The 25,113-nt window shown below is 36.1% G+C and overlaps 1 protein-coding gene across 2 annotated transcripts in view; it reads left to right on the top strand.

Annotated features, from left to right (window-relative positions):
- The window catches only part of TEX11 (testis expressed 11), a 381,570-nt gene that overhangs the window by 209,313 nt on the left and 147,144 nt on the right, over positions 1–25,113 (top strand). For both annotated transcript variants that reach the window (XM_016944288.4, XM_054676447.2), the window contains exons 14-15: positions 18,128–18,279; positions 20,386–20,471. In XM_016944288.4, coding sequence (XP_016799777.2) covers positions 18,128–18,279; positions 20,386–20,471 — 238 coding nt within the window. The remainder of the gene's footprint in view (positions 1–18,127; positions 18,280–20,385; positions 20,472–25,113) is intronic.

Below are 25,113 nucleotides of genomic sequence, written 5' to 3'. Positions count from 1 at the left end.
CAGACCACTAAAACTTTGTCCATATTAGCAATAAGGATGTTTTGCTTTTTTATCATTTTTGTGTTCACTGGAGTAGTACTTTTAATTGCCTTCAAGAACTTTTTGTTTGCAGTCGCAATTTGGCTGTTTGGCACAAGAGGCCTAGCTTTTGGCCTAGCTTGGCTTTCAACATGCCTTCCTCACCAAGCTTAATCATCACTGGTTTTTGATTTAAAATGAGAGATATGCGAATATTCCTTGTACTTGAACACTTAGAAGCCATTGTAGGGTTATTAATTGGCCTAGTTTCAGTATTGCTGTGTCTCAGGGAATAGGGGTGCCCAAGGAAAGGGAGAGAGATGGGGAATAATTAGTCAATGAAGCAGTTAGAACACACACATTTGGGCTTAGTTTATGGTACCCCAAAACAATTACAATGTTGACATCAAAGATCACTGGTTACAGTTATAATAATAATGAAAAAAATTGAAATATTGCGAGAATTACTTAAATGTGACAGAGAGACACAAATAGAGTGCATGCTGTTGGAAAAATGGTACCTGTAGACTTGACTTGCTTGATTCAGGGTTGCCACACATCTTCAATTTGTAAAACAAACAAACAGAACAGTATCTGGTGGCACGTGCTTATAGTTCTAACTACTCGGGAGGCTGAGACTAGTCAGGAGGCTTGAGCCAGGAGATCAAGACGGCAGTGAGCTATGATTACAGCACTTCACTCCAGCCTGGGTGACAGAGTGAGACCCTGTTTCAAAAACAAACAAACAAACAAAAAACTAGTAACTGTAAAGTACAATAAAGAGACGTGCAATAAAATGAAGTATGCCTGTTCACACATCGTACCAGTGCTGTTTCCTGCTTTGATATTGTTCTATAGTTATATAAGATTTAACTATAGGAGGAAACTGGGTGAGGGTACATGGGATTTCCTTATACATCTTTTTTTTGCAATTTCCTGTGGATCTATAGTTATTTCAAAGGTAAAAGTTAACAAAGTTTTGATGAAATTAAATTGTCAGCCTTCTTTTTTTATGACTTGTGGATTTTGTGTCATGCCTAGAAAGGCCTTTTGTAAACCAAGATGATAAAAGGTATCTCAAGCAACAATCTATTAGAAAATGATGATGATGATGATGATGATGACCATAAACAGATCCAGTGCATGGTGACAAACAGTTTAAAGGCTTTTATTGTCTGTTTTCTACATTTACTTTCTTTCCTCATGGGTCACTTTGTTCATTTTGGTGCTTCTCTTTAAGGTTGTTCATTTTCTTCAAATGTCTAGTTTCTTCAGATGATCTTGATTCTCTTCATATTTTTAAAAGAAAAGATCTGCTACCAATAGTTTGTGGTTTGATCCTTTGACATCCTTTGGAATAACTTCCCACATGAGTGTTCCGGCTAGCTGCAGGTGTCTCCACTCTGTCATGTAGACAGGTGGGATTTCTTTGGGTCTTTGGGTTATCTATTGTTGTGTAGCAAACCACCCTAAGATTTAGCAGTTTGAATCACTAGTTTATTATTATCTCATGGTGCTGTGGGTTGATTGGGCTCAACTTAGGTGGTTATTGCCTGGAGTCTTACATGGTTGCAGTCAGATAGTGGCTGGTGTTAGAGTCATCTAAATTTTAGATTCTAAAGGCTTGGATGGGCTGAACACTCTATGTTTTCTTCACTCATGTGTCTGTTGTCTAGGCTGGAAGTCACTGGTACGGCTGGATGCTACCCAGACATCTCTGTCTCTTTCTTCATGTGTCTAGGTTAGAATTCCTCCCAGTGTTACATCCTCAGGGTAGTTGGACTTCTTACTGATGGTTAGCTTCATCCAAAGTTCCAAGAGACCAGGCAGATACTGCAAGGCTTATGTCTTATTAGAAGTCATGCATTGTTAAAAGCAAGTCACAGAGCCAGTCTAGATTCAAGGGGAGAGGACTACAAGGGCATGAATACTAGGAAGCATAATTTATTGGGAGTACATCTTTAGAGACTAGCTATTACAGTGGGCTAGAGACACTAGCCCCCACCTCCATCTTGATATGCAAAGTAGGAAATTAGTTCTCTTGCCATATAAGGATTTTCACTACTGTGCTGACTGATTTTCCTCTTTACTCCTTTTCTCATATCTACAGTCTTCCTGTCCCTTATGCTCAAGCTGGGAGGTTCCCATAACTGATCCCTTAAATCATTTAGAAGGTTTGACAGCAGAGTCTGGGGTCAAACATCAATGGCCTCTACTCCTTGCATGCACAACAGAGAATTGGAATAGTTTCTTCAGTTCCTCTAGGATCATCACAAATTTTTCCTGTCCCCTACTAATTAATTTCTAATTTTGTGGAGTTTCCTAGGGTGTTTTTTTTGTTTTTTGTTTTTTGTTTTTTTGCTGGGGGGAACCTATCTATTTCTTCAATGGCCTCCTTTTTGGCTTCTGTTGGGTTTCAGGATTCTCACCTCTTGATTTTTCCATCAGTCTGATTGCTTTTAATTATAGAAATTCTTTAAAGTTTCTTACCAAAGACAATATATTTTCCTGCTCTCTGGCTCTACTATAGATTTATTCTTACATTCATTCTATTTTTTTGAGGTAAATAAGTGTACTCAATCTGCTGTTTTAAACTGAAGGTTAGATAGATGGAATAAAATCTAGCATTCAGTAGCACAATAGGGTGACTATAGTTAGTAATAATTTATTGTATATTTCAAAACAACTAAAAGTGAAATTGGGACATTCACAACAAAAAGAAATGATAAATGCTTGAGGTGGTGGGTATCCCAATTACCCTGAATTGATCATTACACACTGTATGCTTGTGTCAAACTATTGTATGTACCCCATAAGTGTGTACATACTATGTACTTATAAAAATGTACATATTATTTACTTATAATAATAAAAAATAAAAATAAAATGTAAATCTAAACAAGCTTCTTCAGAAATAAATAAATAAATAAATAAAAATTAACTATTCATCCAGTATAGAATAATTTTAAAATGTGGACTTTGGCGTCAGATTACATGTTTTCAAGTTCTTGTTCCTCCACTTTGCAGATGCTTAACCTTATGCAAAGTATTTAAACTATATATGCTTCAGTTTACTATTCATGAATAGTACTTACCTGTTGGGGTTTTCTGAAGATTAAATAAGGAATGTAAAATTCCTGGCATATGATAAGCATCCAACACTTTAGCTGTTATCATTTCTGGAAAAGTATTAGAACTAATACAATAAACATAATATTTCATTCCAAGTTGAGCTGTATGTCTGTGGAATAGAATTCAAATCCATCATTTTACATAAGGTTAGTATTCCTGGACATGATCATGCTGCATTTAGCTTCTTTAGCAGTTTTATCAGCACTTGTGAGCTATGTCTAAGAGTAAATTGCAAGACAGTTTTACTAACACTGAGCCCATTTACAGGCATTAAAGTGATGATTGCTAAAACACCATTTAGCATGAGCAGTGAGTATATGTTAGCAAGAGGTGACATGTGGTATATTGGAACGAGTCCTTGCTACTAACTGAATGACCATGCGACCTCAGACAAGTCATTTAGCTTCTCAGGGCCAGTGACAAGCAGAATAATGTCCCCAAAGGGGCTTCCATGCCCTAATCTCTGGGGCTGTGAATATGTTACCTTACATGGCAAAATTGATTCTGAATATGTAATTAAAGTCACTAACCAGTTGAATTTAAAATAGGGAGATCATCCTGGATTATCTAGGTAGCCCCAGTATAACCACACAAGCTCTTAAAAGCAGAAGAGGAATACAGAAAAAGTAGTCAGATAGATTCAAAGCACAAGAAGTATTTAGCACACCATTACTGGCTCTGAAGAGAGAATGAACCATAAGCCAAGGAATACAAGTGGCCTCTAGGAGCTGACACAGATCCCAGCCAACAGCCAGCAAGGAAATGGGACCTCAGCCCTAGAACCTCACAGAACTGAATTTCGTCAATAGCCTGAATGAGCCTAGAAATGTATTCTCCCCCAAAGCCTCCATATAAGAGCCCAGGATGGCCAGTATCTTGCCTTTGGCCTTGTGTGAGCCTAAGCCTGAATGGATTTCTGAGCTACAAAATTGGGAAATAATAAGTGAGTATTTTGGGGTTTTTTTGTTGTTTGTTTGTTTGTTCGTTTGTTTTTGAGATAGAGTCTTGCTCTGGCACCTAGGCTGGAGTGCAGTGGCGTGATCTCTGCTCACTGCAGCCTTGACTTCCTGGGCTCAGGTGACCCTTCCACCTCAGCCTTCTGAGTAGCTGGGTCTACAGGCGCACACCACCATACCTAGCTATTTTTAATTTTTTTTTGTAGAGACAGGATCTCACTGTGTTGCCCAGGCTGGTCTTGAGCTCCTGGGCTCAAGCGATCCTCCTGTCTTGGCCTCCCAAATTGTTAGAATTACAGACATGAGCCATCCACCTGGTGAGTTTTGTTTTAAATCACTAAGTTTGTGGCAATGTTTTACAACAGCAATAGAAAACTAATATGAGGCCTTAGTTCCTTTTGTAAATGATGGGGTAGGAGGCAGTGTGGAGGAAGTCAGAATAAATGAACTTTAAGGTTCCTTCTAGCTCTAAATTCTGTGATTGCAAGATTCTTATTCAGCTGCTAGTTTGTGAGCTAAAGTCCAGCAACCATAAGTAGTATGGACACACACACACGTACACACACATATATACGTGAGCACTTTCAAGGATACATATGAATATGGCAAAGCTAAAGTTTTAGGGGACTCCATAGTGGCAGATCAACCAGATAGATATTGGAGTGGGTTTTGCAACTGCAAAGCAAATGGTTGCAACCAGGGTTAAGGTTTTTCAGGTAGATCCTGAAACTAAGAATCAATGAAAAAGTGACTTTATATGTGCACAGTTTTCATACCCTGAAATGGAAAAATGATCATTATTATTAAACTAGAAGGTCAGTGGTGTCTGTATTTGCATTATAACAATTTACAGTTCTTATTCTTTTAAAGAATCAATTATGTACCCCATATTTCTAATACATAGTGAATTCTCACAATTTGCTATATTTGGCAAACATACTCTTTGTTTTCTATGAAACTAACTCCAAGGAGCTGAGATTCCAGTAAAACCTGGAAATGAATAGTACATTCCTTAGAGATGTAAACCTCTTTAGAGCAATCTCCAGGGTTCTCTATGCAAGTTGACACTAAATTTATAATGATAATTCTAGCTGGCCTTCCCACCCACCTCTAGCAATTATGCAAAGAAATGCCCAATTTTATGTTATATTGTTGTTTTTTAAAACAGCTTTATGAAGGTGTAATCAACCTACAGTTAAATGCATATATTTGGAATAAGTGTACAATAAGCTTTGATTACACATACATACTTATGAACCCATTATCGCAATCAGGATAATAAACATATTTACCACCCCCAAAAGGTTCCTTGTGGTCTTTTGTAATCTCTCCCTACCTCTCCTTCATCAGACAGCCATTGATCACTGAATGTCACTATAGCTTCATTTGTATTTTCTAGATTTTTATATAAATGAAATTGAGTATACTTTTTAGTCTGGCTTCTTTAACTCAGTATGATTCCCTGAGGTCCACCTATGTTGTTGCATATATCTGTATAGTTTATACTTTTTTATTGCTGAGTAGTAGTCTGTTGTATGGATAGCCTACAATTTGTTTATCTATTCAGCTGTTCATAGACATTTTGATTGTTTTCAGTCTTAGGACATTACAAATAAAGCTGCCGTGAGCATTCACGTGTGTCTCTTTGTATGGACATTTGCTTTCATTTCTTTTGGTAAATACATAGAAGTGAAAAGTCTGGTTTGGATGGTAGGTAGTGCTATGGTTTGGATATGGTTTGTCCCCAGCAAAATTCATGTTTAAATTTGTTCTCCAATGTGGCAGTGTTAGGACTTGGGAGGTGTTTGGGTCATGGAGGTCATGAATAACTTGGGGCTGTTCTTGCAGTAGTGAGTGAGTTCTCGTTTCAAGAGGCTGGATGAGTTCTTACAGGGATGAATCAGTTCTGAGGAGAGTGGGTTGTTATAAAGCCAGGATATCACTTGGGTTTTGCCTCTTTGCTCCTATCCGCTTCCCCTTTGAACTTTCTCCACCAAGTTATGATGTAGCACAAAAGCCCTCATTAGAAGTCAGGGCCACGCTATCATACTAAAACTGTGAGCTAAATAAACTTTTCTTTATAAATTACACAGTCTTAGGTATTCTGTTACAGCAACACAAAATAGACTAATACAGTGCTATGTATTTAAAATTTCAAGAAATTGCCAAGCTTTTCCAAAGTAGTTACAACATTCATTTAACATTCCTACCAGCAGTGTTTGAGAGTTTCAGTTTCTCCACATCCTGACCCACATTTGGTATAGTCAGCCTTTTAAATAGGTATGATGTCTCATTGTGGCTTTAATTTGCACTTTTATAATGACTAATAATGTTGAGCATTTTTTTCATTTGCTTTTCATGTGTGTATCCCTTTTTGTGAAATGCCTGTTCAAATCTTTTGCCCTGTTTTGTTTGTTTGTTTTGTTTTGTTTTAAGTATTGAGTTAGAAACTCCTTTCAGGCCAGGCACGGTGGCTCACGCTTGTAATAGCAGCACTTTGGGAGGCCAACGTGGGCAGATCACGAGGTCAGGAGGTTGAGACCATCCTGGCCAACGTGGTGAAACCTCGTCTGTACTAAAAATACAAAAATTAGCTGGGCATGGTGGTGTGCGCCGGTAGTCCCAGCTACTCAGGAGGCTGAGGCAGGAGAATCACTTGAACCCAGGAGGTGGAGGTTGCAGTGAGCCAAGATCGCACCACTGCACTCCAGCCTGGCAACAGAGTGAGACTCCATCTCACAAAAAAAAAAAAAAGAAAAGAAAAATGAAACTCCTTTCAATATTTGGGTTTTTTTTTAACTTTTATTTTAGGTTCAGAAGTACATGTGCAGGTTTGTTATACAGGAAAACTTCCTTTCAATATTTTGTAAACAAGATCCTTTTTCAACTTTATTGAAGTATAATTGAAAAATTGTATACAGTCAAGGTGAACAATATATTTTGATATATGTATACATTGTGAAATGATTACCACAATGAGGCTAATTAACATATCCATCACCTCACATAGTTACTTCTTTGTGTGGTAAGAATACTTAAGATCCACTCTCTTAGCAAATTTCCGTACATAATATATTATTGTTAACTATAGTCACCATGCTGTACATTAGGTCACCAGAACCTATTCATCTTGCGTAACTGCAAGTTTGTACCCTTTAACTAAAATCTTCCTACCCACCCCTCACCCCAACCCTGCCACTACTGCCCTTGATGACCACCATTCTACCTTGTTTCAATGAGTCTGACTTTTTGAGAGACCACATATAAGTGAAATCATGCAGTATTTGTTGTTCTGTGTCTGGCTTATTTAACTTAACATAACATCCCTACAAGTTCATCCATGTTTTTGTAAATGAGGGAATTTCTTTCTTTTTAAGGATGAATAATATTCCATTGTATATAAATATATACCACATTTTTTAAACCATTAACCACTAATCATCAAGGAAATACAAATCAAAACCACATGAGATATCACCTCACACCTATTAGGATAGATACCTTTTTTAAGAAAAGATAACAAGTGTTGGCAAGGATGTAGAAAAGTTGGAATTTTTTTTTCTTTGAGATGGAGTTTTGCTCTTGTTGCCCAGGCTGGAGTGCAATGGTGCAATCTCTGCTCACTGCAATCTCCTTCTCCTGGGTTCAAGTGATTCTCCTGCCTCAGTCTCCCAAGTAGCTGGGATTACAGGCGTGCACCACCATGCCCAGCTAATTTTTTTGTATTTAGTAGATACGGGGTTTCACCGTGTTATTCAGGCTGGTGTTGAACTCCTTTCCTCAGGTGATCCACCTGCCTCGGCCTCCCAAACTGCTGGGATTACAGGCGTGTGCCACTGCACCCTGCCAGAAGTTGGAATTTTTGTACAGTGCTGGTGGGAATGTAAAATGGTAGAACCCCTGTGGAAAACAGTATGGCAGTTTCTCAAAAAATTAAAGATAGAACTACCATATGATCCAGGAATTCTACTTTTGGTTATATACCCCAAAGAACTGAAAGTAGGATCTGAAAGAGATATCTTCACTCCCATGTTGATTACAGCATTATTCATATTCACTAAAATGTGGAAGGCAACCCAAGTGTCTATTAGTGGATGAATGGGTAAGCAAAATGTGATATGTATATATATACATATTTATATACACACACGCAAACGTATACAGATACATATATATGATGGAATATTATTCAACCTTAAAAAGAAGGAAATCCCACTATTTGTGACAGCATGGATGAACCTCGAGGACATTTTGTTAAGTGAAATAAGCTAGTCACAAGACAAATACTGTGTGATTCCACTTCTGTGAGGTATCTAAAATAGTAAAACTAATAGAAACAGAATAGAATGGTGGTTACTAGGGGCTGGGAGGTGGGGGAGAGGGGGTATTGTTGCTCAATACGTATAAAGTTTCAGTTACACGTTATGAAAAAGTTCTAGAGATCTGTACAATGTAGTGCCTGCAGCTAACAATAAAGTATTGTGCACTCAAAATTGTGTTAAGAGGGTAGATATCATGTTAAGAATTCTTACACCAAAAAACAAAAGAAAAAAAGCACAGAGACCCAAGGGAGCTTTTGGAGGTGACGGATATATTTATTACATTGATTGTGGTGATATCTTGAGTGTGCACATATGTCAAACTCATCAAATTGTATACATTAAACATGTGCAGTGTTTATTGTATATCAACTATACCACAATAAAAATAAGAAATATAGCCACTCCTACTTTTGATTAATGGTTTCATGGTATATTTTTTTCCAAACTTTTATTTTCAACCCTCCTATATCAGTTTTTTTGAAGTAAGTTTCTTGTACACACTCTACAGTTAGGACATGTTTGGGACTTTCCCCTACCTTTTTGAGATATAATTGACAATTAAAAATTGTGTATATTTAATGTGATGTTTTGATATACCTACATATTGTGAAATGATTACCACAACCAAGCTAATTAACATATCCACTTCATGGTTACCTTTTTTTATAGAGAGGATACTTGAGATCTGTTCTTAGCAAATTTCAAGTGTATAATACATTATTATTAACTATAGTCGCCATGCTGTACATTAAGTCTCCAGAACTTAATCAATTTTTAACTTAAAGTGTATATCCTTTGACCAGCATCTCCCCCATTCCCCCACCCATGAAACTCTGGTAACCACCATTCTATTATCTATTACTATGAGTTTAAACTTTTTTTTAGCCTTCACATATTAGTGAGATCATGTAGTATTTGTTTTTCCGTGTCTGACATATTTCACTTAGCATAGTGTCCTCCGCGTTTATTCACTTTGTTGCACATCACAGGCTTCTCTCATTTGAAGGCTGAATAATATTCCATTGTATGTATATAGATCACATTTTACTTATCCATTCATCTGTCAATGGACACTTGGGTTACTTCCACATTTTAGCACATGTGAATAATGCTATGAATATGAGTGCACAAATATCTGTTCGAGACCCTGCTTTCAATTATTTTGGATATGTACCCAGAAGTGATATTGCTGTGTCATATGGTAGTTCTATTTTTAATTTTTTTTGAGAAACTGCCATATTATTTTCCATAGTGGCTGTACAATTTTACATTCCCACCAGCAGTGCACAAGAGTTCCAATTTCTTCACATCCTCACCAACACTTATCTTTTGACTTTTTCACAATAGCCATCCTAACAGGTAGTTTTCATTTGCATCTCCCTGATGGTTGGTGATTTTGAGCATCTTTTTAATATCTTTTGGCTGTTTGTATGTTTTCTTTGGGAAAATGTCTGTACAAGTTCTTTGCAGATTTTTAAATCAGGTTGTTTGATTTTTTTCCCCTTGAGTTAAATGAGTTCCTTACAATTTTAGATATTAGCCTCTTATTGGATATATGGTTTGCAAATATTTTCTTCCATTCTGTAAGTTGCCTTTTGATTTTGCTGATTGTTTTCTTGGTGTATTTTTTTTAGTCTATGCTGCCAATTTCTTTCTTTTAATTGGCATATTTAGACCATTTACATTATTTGTAATTATTGATGTGTTACAGCTTAAGCTTGCCACTTAAATTTTTATTTTCTGATCTATATACACTTTTAAAACCTTTTTAAAAATGTTTATTTATTAGAGACAGGGCCTCACTCTTAGCACCCAGGCTGGAGTGCAATTGTAGCTCACTGTAACCTCAGACTCCTGGACTCAAGTGATCTTCCTGCCTCAGCCTCCTGAGTAGCCAGGACCCTAGGCACACACCACCACACTCAGCTAATTTTCTTTTTCTTTTTAATTTTTTTGTAGAGACAAGGTGTCTTACTATGTTGCCCAGGCTCGTCCCGAACTCCTGGCCTCAATTGATCCTCCTGTCTTGGCCTCCCAAGGCACTGAAATTACAGGCGTGAACCATTGTACCTAACCTCTGCTTTATATTTTAGTTTACTTTTAGTTTTACAGAAAAATTGAGAAGATAGTACAAAGAGTTGCCATATACACTCTACACAGTTTCCCCTAGTATTGCCATCTTATATAGTACCTTTGTCATAAGTAATGGACCAATATTGATACATCATTATTATTAACCTAAAATCAATCGTTAATTCCAATTTCCTTTGTTGTTACCTAATATCCTTTTTCTATTCCAGAATCTTACCTGTGATATCACATTACATTTAGTTGTCATATCTCCTTGGACTTCATTTGGCCATAGTAGTTTCTTAGATATATTTTTCTTTTTGATGATTTTGACAGTCTTGAGACTACCCATCAAGTATTTTGTAGGATACCTATGTATTAGATTTTTTCTGATATTTTTCTCATGATTAGACTGGGGTTATGGGTTTGGGGAGGAAGATCAGTCAGATAAAGTACCATTTTCATTACATCGTTATCAAGGGTATATACTGTCAATATGATTTATGTATGTTGATATTAGCCTTGATTAGTTGGCTGAGTATTCATCAAGTGTTTACACCTTGAAGTTATCCATTTTTCCTTTTTACATACTATATTCTTTGCAGTTGTGGAGTTATGCTCCCCTGCTTAAAGGCATACTTATCTAGATAAATTATTTTGAATTCTTCTACATGGGAAATTTGTCTCTTCTCCCTAATTCATTAATTTGTTCAACCATTTTTATATCAATACGGACTTGGGAATATGTATTTTATTCTTTAGGTTATAATTCAATACTACATTTTTGTTGTTCAGATTGTTTTAGCTTTGGCCATTGGGAGCTCTTTTAATTGACTCCTGCACCCTTTTGACATACCCCAATCAGTGTGGGTGGTTTTGTTTTTTATAAGCAATTCCTTTCTTTCTGACAACATAGAATGTTCTAGGTTCATCTTGTACATTTCTTGCCCCAATCCTGGAATCAACCATTTCTCCTAGGAGATCTAGTTCCTCTCACTGGCAAAGTATATTAGTAACCAAGATCTGAATGTTAGTTGTGCTTGTTGCTACTGGGGTGTCATTTCTTCTAGGCCTTATTAGTTGACAGAGCAAAGAAAATATATGTGTGTATACTAATCTGAGTATATAGACATATATATATAAATATTTTGGTATGTAAACATCTGTATCTATATTAAGTTAAACATAAGTTATTACTGATGTTTCCTATTCTAATTCATTAGCACTTAGATCATTCTAGCCTTGCTTGCAGATTACCCTTGCTTATCTGTTCCCAATCCAACAGTGGGAAACCTGGCTCTTACCATCCATCATTCATTTACTTAATTTTTTAATTGTTCAATTTTAGTATACATGTAAAGCAGTATCAGAATTGTTCACCTGTACCCTCATGAGAAACAACTTTGTCAACTAGAGTACAGTGCTTATGTGCAGTTCTTTTTGCCTTTATTCTTACAGACTCTACTTATTTCCAGAGTTACTTAGATCAGTATCTAGTCCTCCTATTTCCTTTAGTGAAGTTGTTCCACACATTTGTTAGAGTCTCTTGTCACAGTCTCTATTACATCTGAGGATTCCCCCAACCTCCCAAATTATATATATATATAAAATATCAAATTATATATAATATATATAATACCTAGTTATATATAATTATATATATAATTTGTATGCATTGAGATTGACTTGTTGTGTGGTAAAGTCCTGTGGATTTTGACATGCATAATGACACGTATCTGCTATTATAGTATCACACATAGTATTTTCACCATCCTAAAAATCCTCTGTGCCTCATCTCTTCATCTTCCTGAGATGCTGGCAACCACATCTTTTCACTCTCTATTTTTCTTACTGGCCCTTCTTTTTGCTTTTGTGCCATTTCTGCAATGTCACATAATTGGAATCATTCAGTATGTAGTCTTTTTAGATTGGCTTCTTCCACTTAGCAATATGGATTTCAGGTTCCTCTATGTCTTTTTTGTGACTGATAGCTCATCTCTTTGTTTATCTATTTACCTATTGGAGGACATCTTGGTTGCTTCCTGTGTTTGGTGATTATCAATAAAGTTGCTGTAAACATTCACGGGAAGATTTTTGAGTAGATCTAAGTTTTCAAATCAAGTGGGTAAATTCCTAGCAGTGAAATGGCTCCTGTAGGTAAGGTATCATTTCTCTTTCTGTGCATTCGAGACTTTTTTCTTTGTCTTAGGATGGAATTTGACTATGACATGTCTTAGGATGGAATTTCTTTGGATTTATCATGTTTGGAGTTTGCACCGCTCTTTGAATCTCTAGGTTTATGTTTTTTCCCAAATATTTGAGACATTATTTCTTTGAATATTTATTTGTTCTGCCCTACCTTTCTTCTCCTCTTCCAGGGTTCTGATGACATAATGTACATTTTTTGTCTTACACGTCGCTGAGGCTCCATGCAGTTTTTTTTTCAGTCTGTTTTCTCTCTGTTGTTCAGACGAGGTAATTTCTACTTTTTTATTTTTCCTTCTCCTTCCTTCCTTCCTTTTCTTTCTTTTTCTTCCTTTCTTTCCTTTCTTTCTTTTCTTTGAAACAAGGTCTCACTCTGTTGCCCAGGCTGGAGTGCAGTGGTATAATCATAGCTCACTGCAGCCTCAAACACATGGACTCAAGCAGTCCTCCCACTTCAGCCTGCCAAGTAGCTGGGATTACAGGCACCAACCACTGCACATAACTCTACTTTATTTCAAATTCACTTATTCTTTCCTTTGTCCTCTCCATTCTGCTGTAAGCTCATCTGTTGAGTTATTTTTAAGATTTTGGTTATTGTATATACTAGTTTTCTGAGTATTGTAACAAATTACCACAGATGGGATGACTTAAAACAACAGAAATTTATTCTCTCACAATTTTGGAGGCCAGAAGTCCAAAATCAAGGTATTTGTTGGCTTTTTTTTTTAGATTAAAAAGACTTAGATATTTTAATCAATTGAAATGTATGAGTCTTATTCAGATCCTGAGTCAAACACTTAAAATCAATAATGTATGAGACAGTTACATAAATGTGAACAGTAATTAAATACTTAAGAATATTGAGGATATCTTGTTAAGTTTTAAACTGTAATGATAGTATTATGTTTATGATTTTTACAAAAAATAGTTTCTATCTTTAAGAGATAGATAATTAAAATACTAGGAAGTGGATTAATAGGATGTCTTGAATTTACTTCAAAAGCATGAGTGTGTGTGTGTGTCTGTGTGTGTGTCTCTGTGTGTGAATGAGGTGGAAAGATGGGTTAAATAAAATTGGCTTTGATGTTGTTACAGCCTGATAATAATGATGTGTAGGTTCATTACATTATTTTCTCCACTTTGGTATATATTTGAAATTTGTGTAGCAGAGAGTTAAGGAAATACTTATTGATTCAAAGTAAACCGATCTAATCATAACCCTTGTAAATGGATGTCTACCTATGTATAAATAAGGTACTTCTTTTTTTTAAACTATGGGTCTCTTTTTATTAAGGCGAGATCTCTTGCAACTGGTGTTTCATGAATAGAGTTGCCAGATAAAATACAAGACTCGGTTAATTTGAAATTTCAGATAAACAATGTCTAGTATTTTAGAATAAGCACATCCCAGCTATTGCACTTGACACACTAATACTAAAAAAATAATTTTTGTTTATCTGAAATTCTAATTTTACTGGGGCATTCTGTATTTTTTTTTTTTTTACTTTAAGTTCTGGATACATGTGCAGAACGTGCAGGTTTGTTACATAGGTATATGTGTGCCATGGTGGTTTGCTGCACCTATCAACCTGTCACCTAGGTTTTAAGCCCCACATGCATTAGCTATTTGTCCTGATGCTCTCCTTCCCCTCACCCTCACCTCCCGACAGGCTCCAGAGTGTGTTGTTCCTTTCCCTGTCTCCATATGTTCTCATTGTTCAACTCCCACTTATGAGTGAGAACATGTGGTGTTTGGTTTTCTGTTCCTGTGTTAGTTTGCTGAGATGATGGCTTGCAGCTTAATCCATGTCCCTGCAAAAGACATGATCTCATTCATTTTTATGGCTGTGTAGTATTCCATGGTGTATATGTACCACATTTTCTTTATCCAGTCTATCATTGATGGGCATTTGGGTTGGTTCCATGTCTTTGCTGTTGTGAATAGTGCTGCAATGAACATACGTGTGCATATATCTTTATAATAGAATGATTTATATTCCTTGGGTATATACCCAGTAATGGGATTGCTGGGTCAAATGGTATTTCTGATTTTAGATCCTTGAAGAATCACCACACTGTCTTCCACAATGGTTGAACAAAAGCTGAAATTGACAAATGGGGTATAATTAAACTGAAGAGCTTCTGCACAGCAAAAGAAACTATCATCAGAGTGAGCAGGCAACCTACAGAATGAGAAAAAATTTTTGCAATCTACCCATCTGACAAAGGTCTAATATCCAGAATTGACAAAGAACTTAAATTTACAAGAAAAAAAAAACCTTGTCAAAAAGTAGGCAATGAATATGAACAGACACTTCTCAAAAGAAGACATTTATGTGGCCAACAAACATATGGAAAAAAGCTCAGCATTACTGATCATTAGAGAAATGCAAATCAAAACCACAATTAGATACCATCTCACACCAGTCAGAATGGCAATTATTAAAAAGTCAAAAAACAACAGATGCTGGCGAGGCTATGGAGAAATAGGAACACTTACACTGTTGATGGGAATGTAAATTAGTTTGACTTTTCATTTTATTGAAGTTTTCTTTGCAGTGCAGAAGCTTTTTAGTTTGACATAGTCCCATTTGTTTGTTTTTGCTTTAAAAATTTTTTTTGCCTTTGCTTTTGGTGTTCTATACAAAAAAATCCTTGCCAAGGCCAATTTCAAAGAGCTTCTTCCCTATTTTTTTCTTTTAGGAGTTCTAGAGTTTCAAGTCTTACATTTAAGTTTTTAATGCACTTTCTGTTGATTTGTGTGTGTGCCGTAGGATGTGTTCAATTTATTCTTTTGCAGGTGGATGTCCAGTTGTCCAAACACATTTTTTTTTGAGACAGAGTCTCACTCCATCACCCAAGCTAGAGTGTGGTGGCATGATCTTGGCTCACTGCAACCTGTGTCTCCTGGGTTCAAGTGATTCTTGTGCCTCAGCCCTCCCCACATAGCTGGAATTACAGGCATGTGCCACCACATCTGGCTAATTTTTGTATTTTTAGTAGAGATGGGGTTTTGCCACATTGGCCAGGCTGGTCTCAAACTCCTGGCCTCAAGTGATCCACCAACCTCGGCCTTCTGAAGTGCTGGGATTACAGGAGTGAGCCACTGCACCCAGCCCAAGCACAAAAGAGACTGTGCTTTTTCCATTGTGTATTTTGGGCACCTTTGTCAAATACTAGTTGGCTATATATACTTGGTTTTTTGGGGTTTTTTTCTGGGCTCTCGATTCTGTTCCATTGGTCTATGTGTCTGTTTTTATGCCAGTACCATACTGCTTTGATTACTATAGCTTTGTAGTATAATTTGAAATCAGAAAGCGTGATGCCTCCAATTTTGTTTTTGTTTTTAAGGTTGCTTTGGCACAGAGTCTTTTGTGGTTCCATACAAATTTTAATATTAGCTTTTCTATTTCTGTGAAAAATGCCATTGGACTTAAGATAGGGATTTCCTTGCATTTGTAGATCACTTTGAGTAGTGTGGACATTTTAATAATACTAATTCTTTCAATCAATGAACACAGGATATCTTTCTATTTTATTTTTGTTTTCTTCAATTTCATCAATGTTTTATAGTTTTTAGTGTACAGATGTTTCACCTACTTGGTTACTTTTATTCATATATATATATGTATATATATATATATATATATATATACATATATATATATATTTGAGATGGAGTCTCACTCACTCTGTCACCCAGGCTGGAGATCTCGGCTCACTGCAACCTCCACCTCCTGGGTTCAAGTGATTCTCCTGCCTCAGCCTCCTGAGTAGCTGAGATTACAGGCATGCGCCACCATGCCCAGTTAATTTATGCATTTTTAGCAGAGACAGGGTTTCACCATGTTGGCCAGTCTGGTCTCGAACTCCTGACCTCAAGTGATCCACCCTCCTCAGCCTCTCAAAGTGCTGGAATTACAGACGTGAGCCACTGTGCCCAACTATTTTATATATTTTTGATGCTATTGTAAATAGGATTGTTTTCTTGATTTCCTTTTTGGATATTTTATTGTTGGCACAAAGAAACGCTTCTGGGTTTTGTATGTTGATTTTGTAACCTGCAACTTTACTGAAGTAATTTATTAGTTCTTAGAGTTCTTTGGTGGAGTCTTTAGAGTCTTCTGTATATAGGATCACTTGGTCCCATGGAAACAGTTTTTTAGCTCTTCCATTTGGGTCTTTGATCCATTTTGAATTAATTTTTGTATATGATATGAGATAAGAATCCAATTTCATTCATTTGCATGTGGAAATCCCATTTTCCTAGCACCATTTGCTGAAAGGACTGTCCTATCACCATCTGCTGAAAGGACTGTCCTATCACCATTAAATGGTCCTGGCACCTTTGTCACAAATAATTTGATGATATATAACAAGATTTATTTCTGCGTTCTCTATTCCATTCCATTGGTCTATATGTCTATCTTTATGCCAGTTCCACACATTTTCATTACTATGGCTTTGTAATAAGTTTTGAAATCAGAAAGTACAAATCCTCTAATTTTGCTCTTTGTTTTCAAGTTTGTTTAGGGTTTTTGGGGTCCCTTGAGCAAAGTCCATATTAATTTTAGGATGGATTTTTTCCATTTCTGCAAAACACATCATTGGGATTTTGGGGTTTTTTTCAGACAGGGCCTCAGTCTGTCGCCCAGGCTGGAGTGCAGTAGCCCGATCACAGCCCACTGCAGCCTTGACCTCCCAGGGTCAGGCAGTCCTCCCACTTCAGCCTTGCTAGTAGCTGAGACTACAAGCATGCGCCATCACAGCTGCCAATTTTTTGTAGAGACAGGCTTTTGCCATCTTGCCCAAGCTAGTCTCAAACTCCTAGGCTCAAACAGTCTGCCCACCTCAGCCTCTCAAAGTGCTGGGATTACAGGCGTGAACCACCACACCTGGCCTGGGATTTTAATAGGGATAAATATCTGCAAATCTGTAGATCACTTTGGGAATATCAACACATTAACAATATTTAGTCTTCCAACCCGTGAACTGTTTACATTTTTAAATAGAAGATACTAGTGTATTATTTGTGTAATCAAACATAAACAAGTTTTTAGAAAGAGGTTTTGGCCGAGGAACTAGTAAATTTCTCATGTCTTTTCATGTAACTTCACTGGATCTCGGTAACCAATTTTTAAAGCTTGCAATCAGCTCTGGGAAAAACATAAATTAGATATTAGGAGAGAAATGATTATCTGACTATAGGTGTTAATAGAAAATGTTTATGGCTTAATAAACTGAAATTAAATTAAATCATGTAATATTGACAAATTAAGCTTATTTAGACATTTAATAACATTACCTGAGTTCAGATATGCTTTTATCTGGCTTATTTTGCTCACACTGAAATACATTTTAGTCCCATTGATCAATAACCAGTTTTTCTGTTCGCATTGCTTAAAATTGTGTCTCATTGTACAGAGACTCTGTTGGGTTTCATTTCCTGACGATTATTCGTGAACGTTTTAAGTCATCAGAAAATATTGGAAAAGTTCTGATACTCCATACTGACATGCTTTTACAAAGGAAGGAAGAACTTCTTGCCAAGGAGAAGATTGAAGAAATCTTTTTAGGTCAGTAAGATTTTCGCAAGTGTTTTAGAAACGTATTAATTTGTGTATAATTCTTAGATGTCAGAGTAATAGCAAAATCCTCAAGTCAATGGATTTCTTCCACTTCCTTTTTTCCTTCCTCCCTAATGGTCTTTTAACAGTAACACCTCACCTGTCCACATCCCACAAATTGGGCAAGTGGAATGAGAAACTAAGCAAAAATAAGAAAACATCATTGAAAACAGACAAACTTCTGAGCTTAAAGCTCACATGTGGTGGAATATTGTGAGGTTACAAGCCTAATTTAATATCTCTAGTTTGATCTCAATTTAGCTGTGTACCTTTGAGCAAGTCAAAGGACCTTGATTTTTTTTTTCAACTATAAAATGATGATTGTGAACTAAACTCCTGGTTTCTAACTTCTTTTCAGCAGCAGCATCCTTTTGTGATGCAATCTTATATGAACCCCACCCAGAATGAAATAGATTAGAGTTTTTCTGGTTAAAGCAGAGATGTGGAGCCAAATCTGCTCAGCATTCCCCTAATCCTCTGCCTCCCTGCAGAACTTCTGTACCCTGAGAACACAGATAGTAAGATCCCTTTCTTAGAAAATTCTCTTCACCACCTCGTCCTTCCAACTAAGTGCATGTAGAGATATAATTGGAGTGATAGTCACTAAATGTTAACACTGGGGTTTATTCTGAATGGTGGCATTTTAGGTGACGTGTTGCTTTCTTCTAAATACTCTACCATATTGTTTGAATTTTTATAAGCACAATTCATGTTTCTATAAAAACAAAGTCATTAATTTTTTAAAGGAAGTCATCTGAGTAGATGATCTCTAAGAACCATATTTTACTGATAACACCCTCCCTCCAGGCATTTACCAATTATTTTTAGACCCAGTTTTGATAAACTTGGTTATCCGGTTTTCCTACTCTTAACATTTTAATGGTAGCACTTTGCAAATAGAGAAAAGGTTTAAAGGGAAGTATACAGATAGCCTGACCATAGGGAGGAAAAAAAACTCTACCAATTTTATAAAACAGATTCAAATTTTTAATACAACAATCTGTACTGTATAACAACTCCCAAAGGCATCACTGTGATATATTAATAGTACAATAAAATAAAATAGTTGTTAATGTTGACCTCAAGTGGTCAAGAAAAAGTTGAATTATGCTTAAGAAAAGTAGGAAGTTTGTTTACTTTTTAGAAAATTTAAGAACTTTCATGAAAATATTCAGACTTTTTAAATTCAGAAGTGATTTTTATTTAAAGAAAGTAAACTGCCAGTTGACCAGAAAACTTGATTACACAGAATAACTCATTTTCCTAAAATTCCACTTAGACTGTTCTATTGTGACATCTAAGTTACACTTACACTCTCAAAGTATTATAATATTTCAGGTAGATACATTTAGTAGCTGTTTACTCTCATGTGAGTATTTTTAAGTAAGTCATGGAACAAACTACATTTGCTGACTGGGCTAGAGGGTCAGAGATTCCTAATGTTCTAGTCAAGACTTTTGTGGAAATTGATAGTTTATGCCAAAGGGCAGAAGAGGAGGTGCAGAATTCTATTATAGTTTAGACTTTACCTTAATGTGCTAATGTATTTGAACTCTGTAAATGTCTAGACCAGAAACAATCAACGCAAGTTAAGATTTAAAGTAATAAAGTTTATGTGTAAGCATGGTCTTAAAGTATTTTACAAAGGCTTTAAGGCATAATTGGCCTTTCTTGTGAACTTGATCTGATCTATTTAGCACATAATAGTATAAGCACTTCTTATTAATGATTTCTGGCATTGCTGTCTGCTCATTCACAATAACCTTATTAAGGCACCAGATGATGATCTAATTTGGAATGTGGAAAATCAGTTAAAAAGAGAGTAGGCTGGAAAACTATCACAGATTGATGGGAGAATTACTGTGATTCTAGCAAACTCTGATTGCATTATATTATCAATTATGGTAGTAAACCTAAAATTGATGATGAAAACCTGTCTGAATTTTTTTGTGTGTAGCCATTACTTAAAGATTATAGGTTCTGAGTATAGTTAGCTCTCTTTACTTAATGTAATAGACCGAGATTCTTATTTTCAGAGCTTTTTTTTTTTTTCAGCTCACCAAACAGGAAGACAACTGACAGCAGAATCAATGAACTGGTTACACAACATTCTGTGGAGAAAAGCTGCCAGTAGTTTTGAGGTTTGAGAATAATCTCTTTTTCATTCTTTATATTATTTCTCCACTGCAACAAAAAATAGTGCATTCACTATAAAAATAAAAGAGCATCAAATACTTCAATAATCTCTGTTTAGATACCATATATTTATTAAATATTCACAATATAGAGTGTTAATGAGCATTGTGCAAGAGTTTATTAAAAATAATAAGACATGATTCCTCTCCATTGAGAGCTTACAGTGTAGGGAAATGTCATCGCTGATATTAAGATATAAGAATGTAATTTTTTTAACATGAGGGCTGAGAAAGAGTTTTATTCCCTTTAAAAACTTAATGGTGTAATAAAAAATGGAAAAAAAAAAAACCTTTACAAGACAACTCAGGTTTCCTGTAAACCTAAAGATAAGTTTTTTTAAAGCAAAGAACAATCATTTATAATTTTGGTATATTTCCTTCTAATCTTTGTGTATTATACATTTGTGTCCCTGTGTATATAAATCAGATGGGACGTACCATTAAAAAAAAAGTTGTGTTTGCTTCCACTTGCAATTAATATGTAGTAACAGGGACTGTTTTATGTCCCTTCTTGAACAACAAGCCCCTCTCCACAAAGGACAAGACAAAATAGACGAAAAGAAAAAAAAAGGCTTTTATGACCCTGAACATCAGGCAATGAAGGAGAATGGTCCCTGGGAGATAAGAAATAAAGCGAGCATTGGCCGGGCGCGGTGGCTCACGCCTGTAATCCCAGCAATTTGGGAGGCTGAGGTGGGCAGATCACAAGGTCAGGAGATCGAGAACATCCTGGCTAACATGGTGAAAGCCCATCTCTACTAAAATACAAAAAATTAGCTGGGCATGGTAGCACACGCCTGTAGTGTCAGCTACTCAGGAGGCTGAGGCAGGGGAATCACTTGAACCCGGGAGGCAGAGGTTGCAGTGAGCCGAGATCGCGCCACTGCACTCCAGCCTGGCGACAGAGCAAGACTCCATCTCAGAAAAAAAAAAAAAAAAAAGGAAAGAAAAGAAAGAAAGAAAGTGAGCATTACAATTGTGCAGCTTACTGCTTTGAGTTTCCAGGGTATAGCACAAGAAGGGGATCTGAAGCAGAGCCTGGCAAGCGTCCTGATTTGAGATGCAGCTGAGTCTGAGGAGACCAAGGCAGCCAGAATTTATAAGACAAAGTACTGAAGAGGACCACATAGCGTAGATTAGGCATTGTAAAAGAAAAGATTGATAAACTTGAAGTCAGAGCAAAGAAGCTATTCAAAATTAAACACACTGAATAAAAGACTTAAAAGAGCTTCAGTGAGATGAGGGTCCTCTTCCAATGTTTAACAGAGTTCTGATCAGGACATACATGAAGCAAAATTACCTGAAGCTAGGAGAATAACCATCTAAAAATATTAGCGGGAACAGTGCCTAGCACTCACATGGGGTTGAGAATAAGGCCTGTTCTTATCACCCAGTCTGGAAAACCTCTAATTCATGGGGCATTGGGAAGAAAACTCAGAAGGGTCTTGTCTCAGAAGAGGGAAATAATTAGTCCTACACTAAGTCCTGCTCCAGAACTACCTTAAAAATTATAAACCTATGGTGTGAAAGGATCAAATTGATCCCAAGGAACTTAATTGCTTCCCAGAGCAGAGTTCAAGAATATTTATAGGAATATAAAACTGTACAGCACCCAACAGGATAAAGTTTACAATGTCTTGCATCCAGCAAAAAAATTACTGAGCATGTGAAGAGGCATGAAAATGCAACCTATAATGAGGAGAATAAGCAATCAATCGATACTGACCCAGAACTGACATAGAAGTTAGCATTAACAGAGGACATCTCTTATAATTGTATTTCATGCATTCAGAAAGTTAAGTGGAGGCATGGAAGATATGTAAAGACCCAAATCAAACTTATAAAGATGAAAACTCTGTTTAGGATGAGAAGCACATTGGATAGTATTAACATCATATTAGACATTGTAGAAGAAAAGACTGATGAATTTGAAGTTATAGCAAAGAAGCTATTGAAAATGAAATACACAGGGAAAAAACCCTTAAAAAAATTAAAAGAGTTCAGTGAGGTTAGGGACAATTTTAGGTAGCTTAATATACGGGTAACTGGGATTCCCAAATGAGGATGGAGATAATAAATATTTGAAGAAATAAAACTTTCAAAACTTAATGAAAACTCTAAATGCACAGATAGAAAAATCTTAACAAACCCCAAACACAAGAAACACAAAACGACACCAACGCACGTAATCAAAATTCTCAAAACCAGTGATAAAGAGAATGTCCTAAAAGCAGCCAGATAAAAGTGACACCTTATATACAGAGGAATAAATTAAAGAGAACGTCAGATTTCTTGTTGGAAGTAATGCAAGCAAGAACTCAGTGGAGCAGCATCTTTAAAATAATGAAAGAAAATAAAAACCTGTCAGCCAAAATTTCTGTATCCAGCACAAGTATTGTTTAAAATGAAAGTAGTTGGTACAAATGTAAAATAGTGTAGCCACTATGGAAAATAGTATGGCAGCTCCTCAAACAATTAAAAATGTTATTACCATATGATGCAGCATTTTCACTTTTGCTTGTATATCCAAAAGAATTAAAAGCAAGATATTTGCACACCCATGTTTATAGCAGCCAAAAGGTGGAAGCAACCCAAGTTCCATCAACAAATGGTGGATAAATAAAATGGGGTATACTCAAACAATGGAATATTACTTAGCCTTAAAAAGCAAGGACTTCTGATACATGCTATAACATGGATGAGCCTTGAGGACATTATGCTAAGTGACATAACCTGTCACAAAAAATAATACTGTATGGTTCCACTTACATGAGGTACCTAGAGTAGTCAAATCCGTGGAGAAATAAAGTAGAATGGGCCGGACGCGGTGGCTCACACCTGTAATCCTAGCACTTTGGGAGGCCAAGGCGGGTGGATCACTTAAGGTCAGGAGTTCGAGACCAGCCTGGCCAACATGGTGAAACCCCGTCTCTACTAAAAATACAAAAATTAGCCAAGTGTGGTGGCGCACGCATGTAGTTCCAGCTACTCAGGAGGCTGAGGCAGGAGAATCACTTGAACCCAGGAGGCAGATGTTGCAATGAGCCAAGTTTGTGCCACTGCACTCCAGCCTGGGCAACAGAGCGAGACTCTGAGAAAAAGAAAAGAAAAGAAACAGAAAGGAAGAGGGGAAGAGAAGAGAAGAGAAAAGAGAAGAGAAAGAAGAGAGAGAGAGAGGAAAAGAAAAAGAAAAAGAAAAGAAAGAAAGGTGGTTTCCAGGGGCTAGGAGGAGGGGAAAATGTGGAGTTGTTTAATGAGTATAGAGTTTCAGTTTTACTAGATGAAAAAGTTCTGGAGATTGGTTGCAGAGTAGTCAATTTTATGCTATGTGTTTTTTACCATAATAAAAATATGTTTTTAAAAAATGAAAGCAAAATAGTCTTCCAGACATTTAAAAGCTGAAATAACTAATCACTCAAAGATCTACATTACAAGGAAGTCCTCTGAGCAGAAGGAAACTTACACCAGATGGAAATATGAATCCATACAAATGAATAAAGAATACCAGAAATGGTAATTATATGAGTAATTGATAAGATTTTTTTCTTACTATTACAGTCTCTTTAAAAGATAGTTTATTGCTTAAACAAAAATAATAACATTGTATTCTGCAGTTTATAACCTGTAAAAGTAAGATGCATGACAAGAACATATAGGCCAAGAAGAAAGAAATGGAAGTATACCATAAGTGAGGTGGTATAACATCACTTGAAGATAGACTATGATAAGTTAAACATGTATACTATGTACCCTAAAACAACCATTAAAATAGCAAAACAAAGAGTTTTTTTAAAAAATGAGATAAAATCAAATCATAAAAATATTCAAATAATCTAAAATAAGGCAGAAAAAGGAAAGACGGATCAAAAAAGATGGCACAAATAGAAGACAAATAGCAAGATGATAGATTTACATCTAAGCATATGAAAAAAAAATCACATTAAGTGAAAATGACCTCAAGACCCCAGTGAAAAGGCAGAGATTGTCAAACTGGATAAAAGAGCAAGACCCAAGTTTATGTACTGCTTAAAAGAAATGTACTTTAAACATAAAGATACAAATTGGTTATAAACAAAAGCATCAGAAAAATATAGAGAGACAAGATTGTTCTAAAATTTATATATAAAACAATGGAATGAAAATAGCCAAGATACATTATTAAGAAGTCAAAAAATAATAGATGCTGGCAAGGTTGTAGAGAAAAAGGAACACTTATATACTGTTGGTGGGAGTGTAAATTAGTTCAACCACTGTGGAAAGCAGTATGGCTATTTCTGAAAGAACTAAAAGCAGAATACCATTTGGCCCAGCAATCCCATTACTGGCTATATACCCAGAGGAATAAAAATCATTCTATCATAAAGACACATACATGCAAATGTTCATTGCAGCACTATTCACAATAGGAAAGACATGGACTCAACCTAAATGCCCATCAATGACAGACTGAATAAAGAAAATGTGGTACATATACACCGTAGAATATTATGCAGCCATAAAAAAGAAAAGATCATGTCTTTTGCGGGAACATTGATGGAGCTGGAAGCTATCGTCCTGAGAAAACTAACACAGGATCAGAAAGCCAAAT

This window comes from Pan troglodytes, chromosome X (assembly GCF_028858775.2).
Source record: "Pan troglodytes isolate AG18354 chromosome X, NHGRI_mPanTro3-v2.0_pri, whole genome shotgun sequence".
In the NCBI taxonomy this organism is placed as follows: domain Eukaryota; kingdom Metazoa; phylum Chordata; class Mammalia; order Primates; family Hominidae; genus Pan; species Pan troglodytes.
Note: the sequence above shows the minus strand (reverse complement) of the source record. Positions and strands in the feature narration are given on the sequence as shown.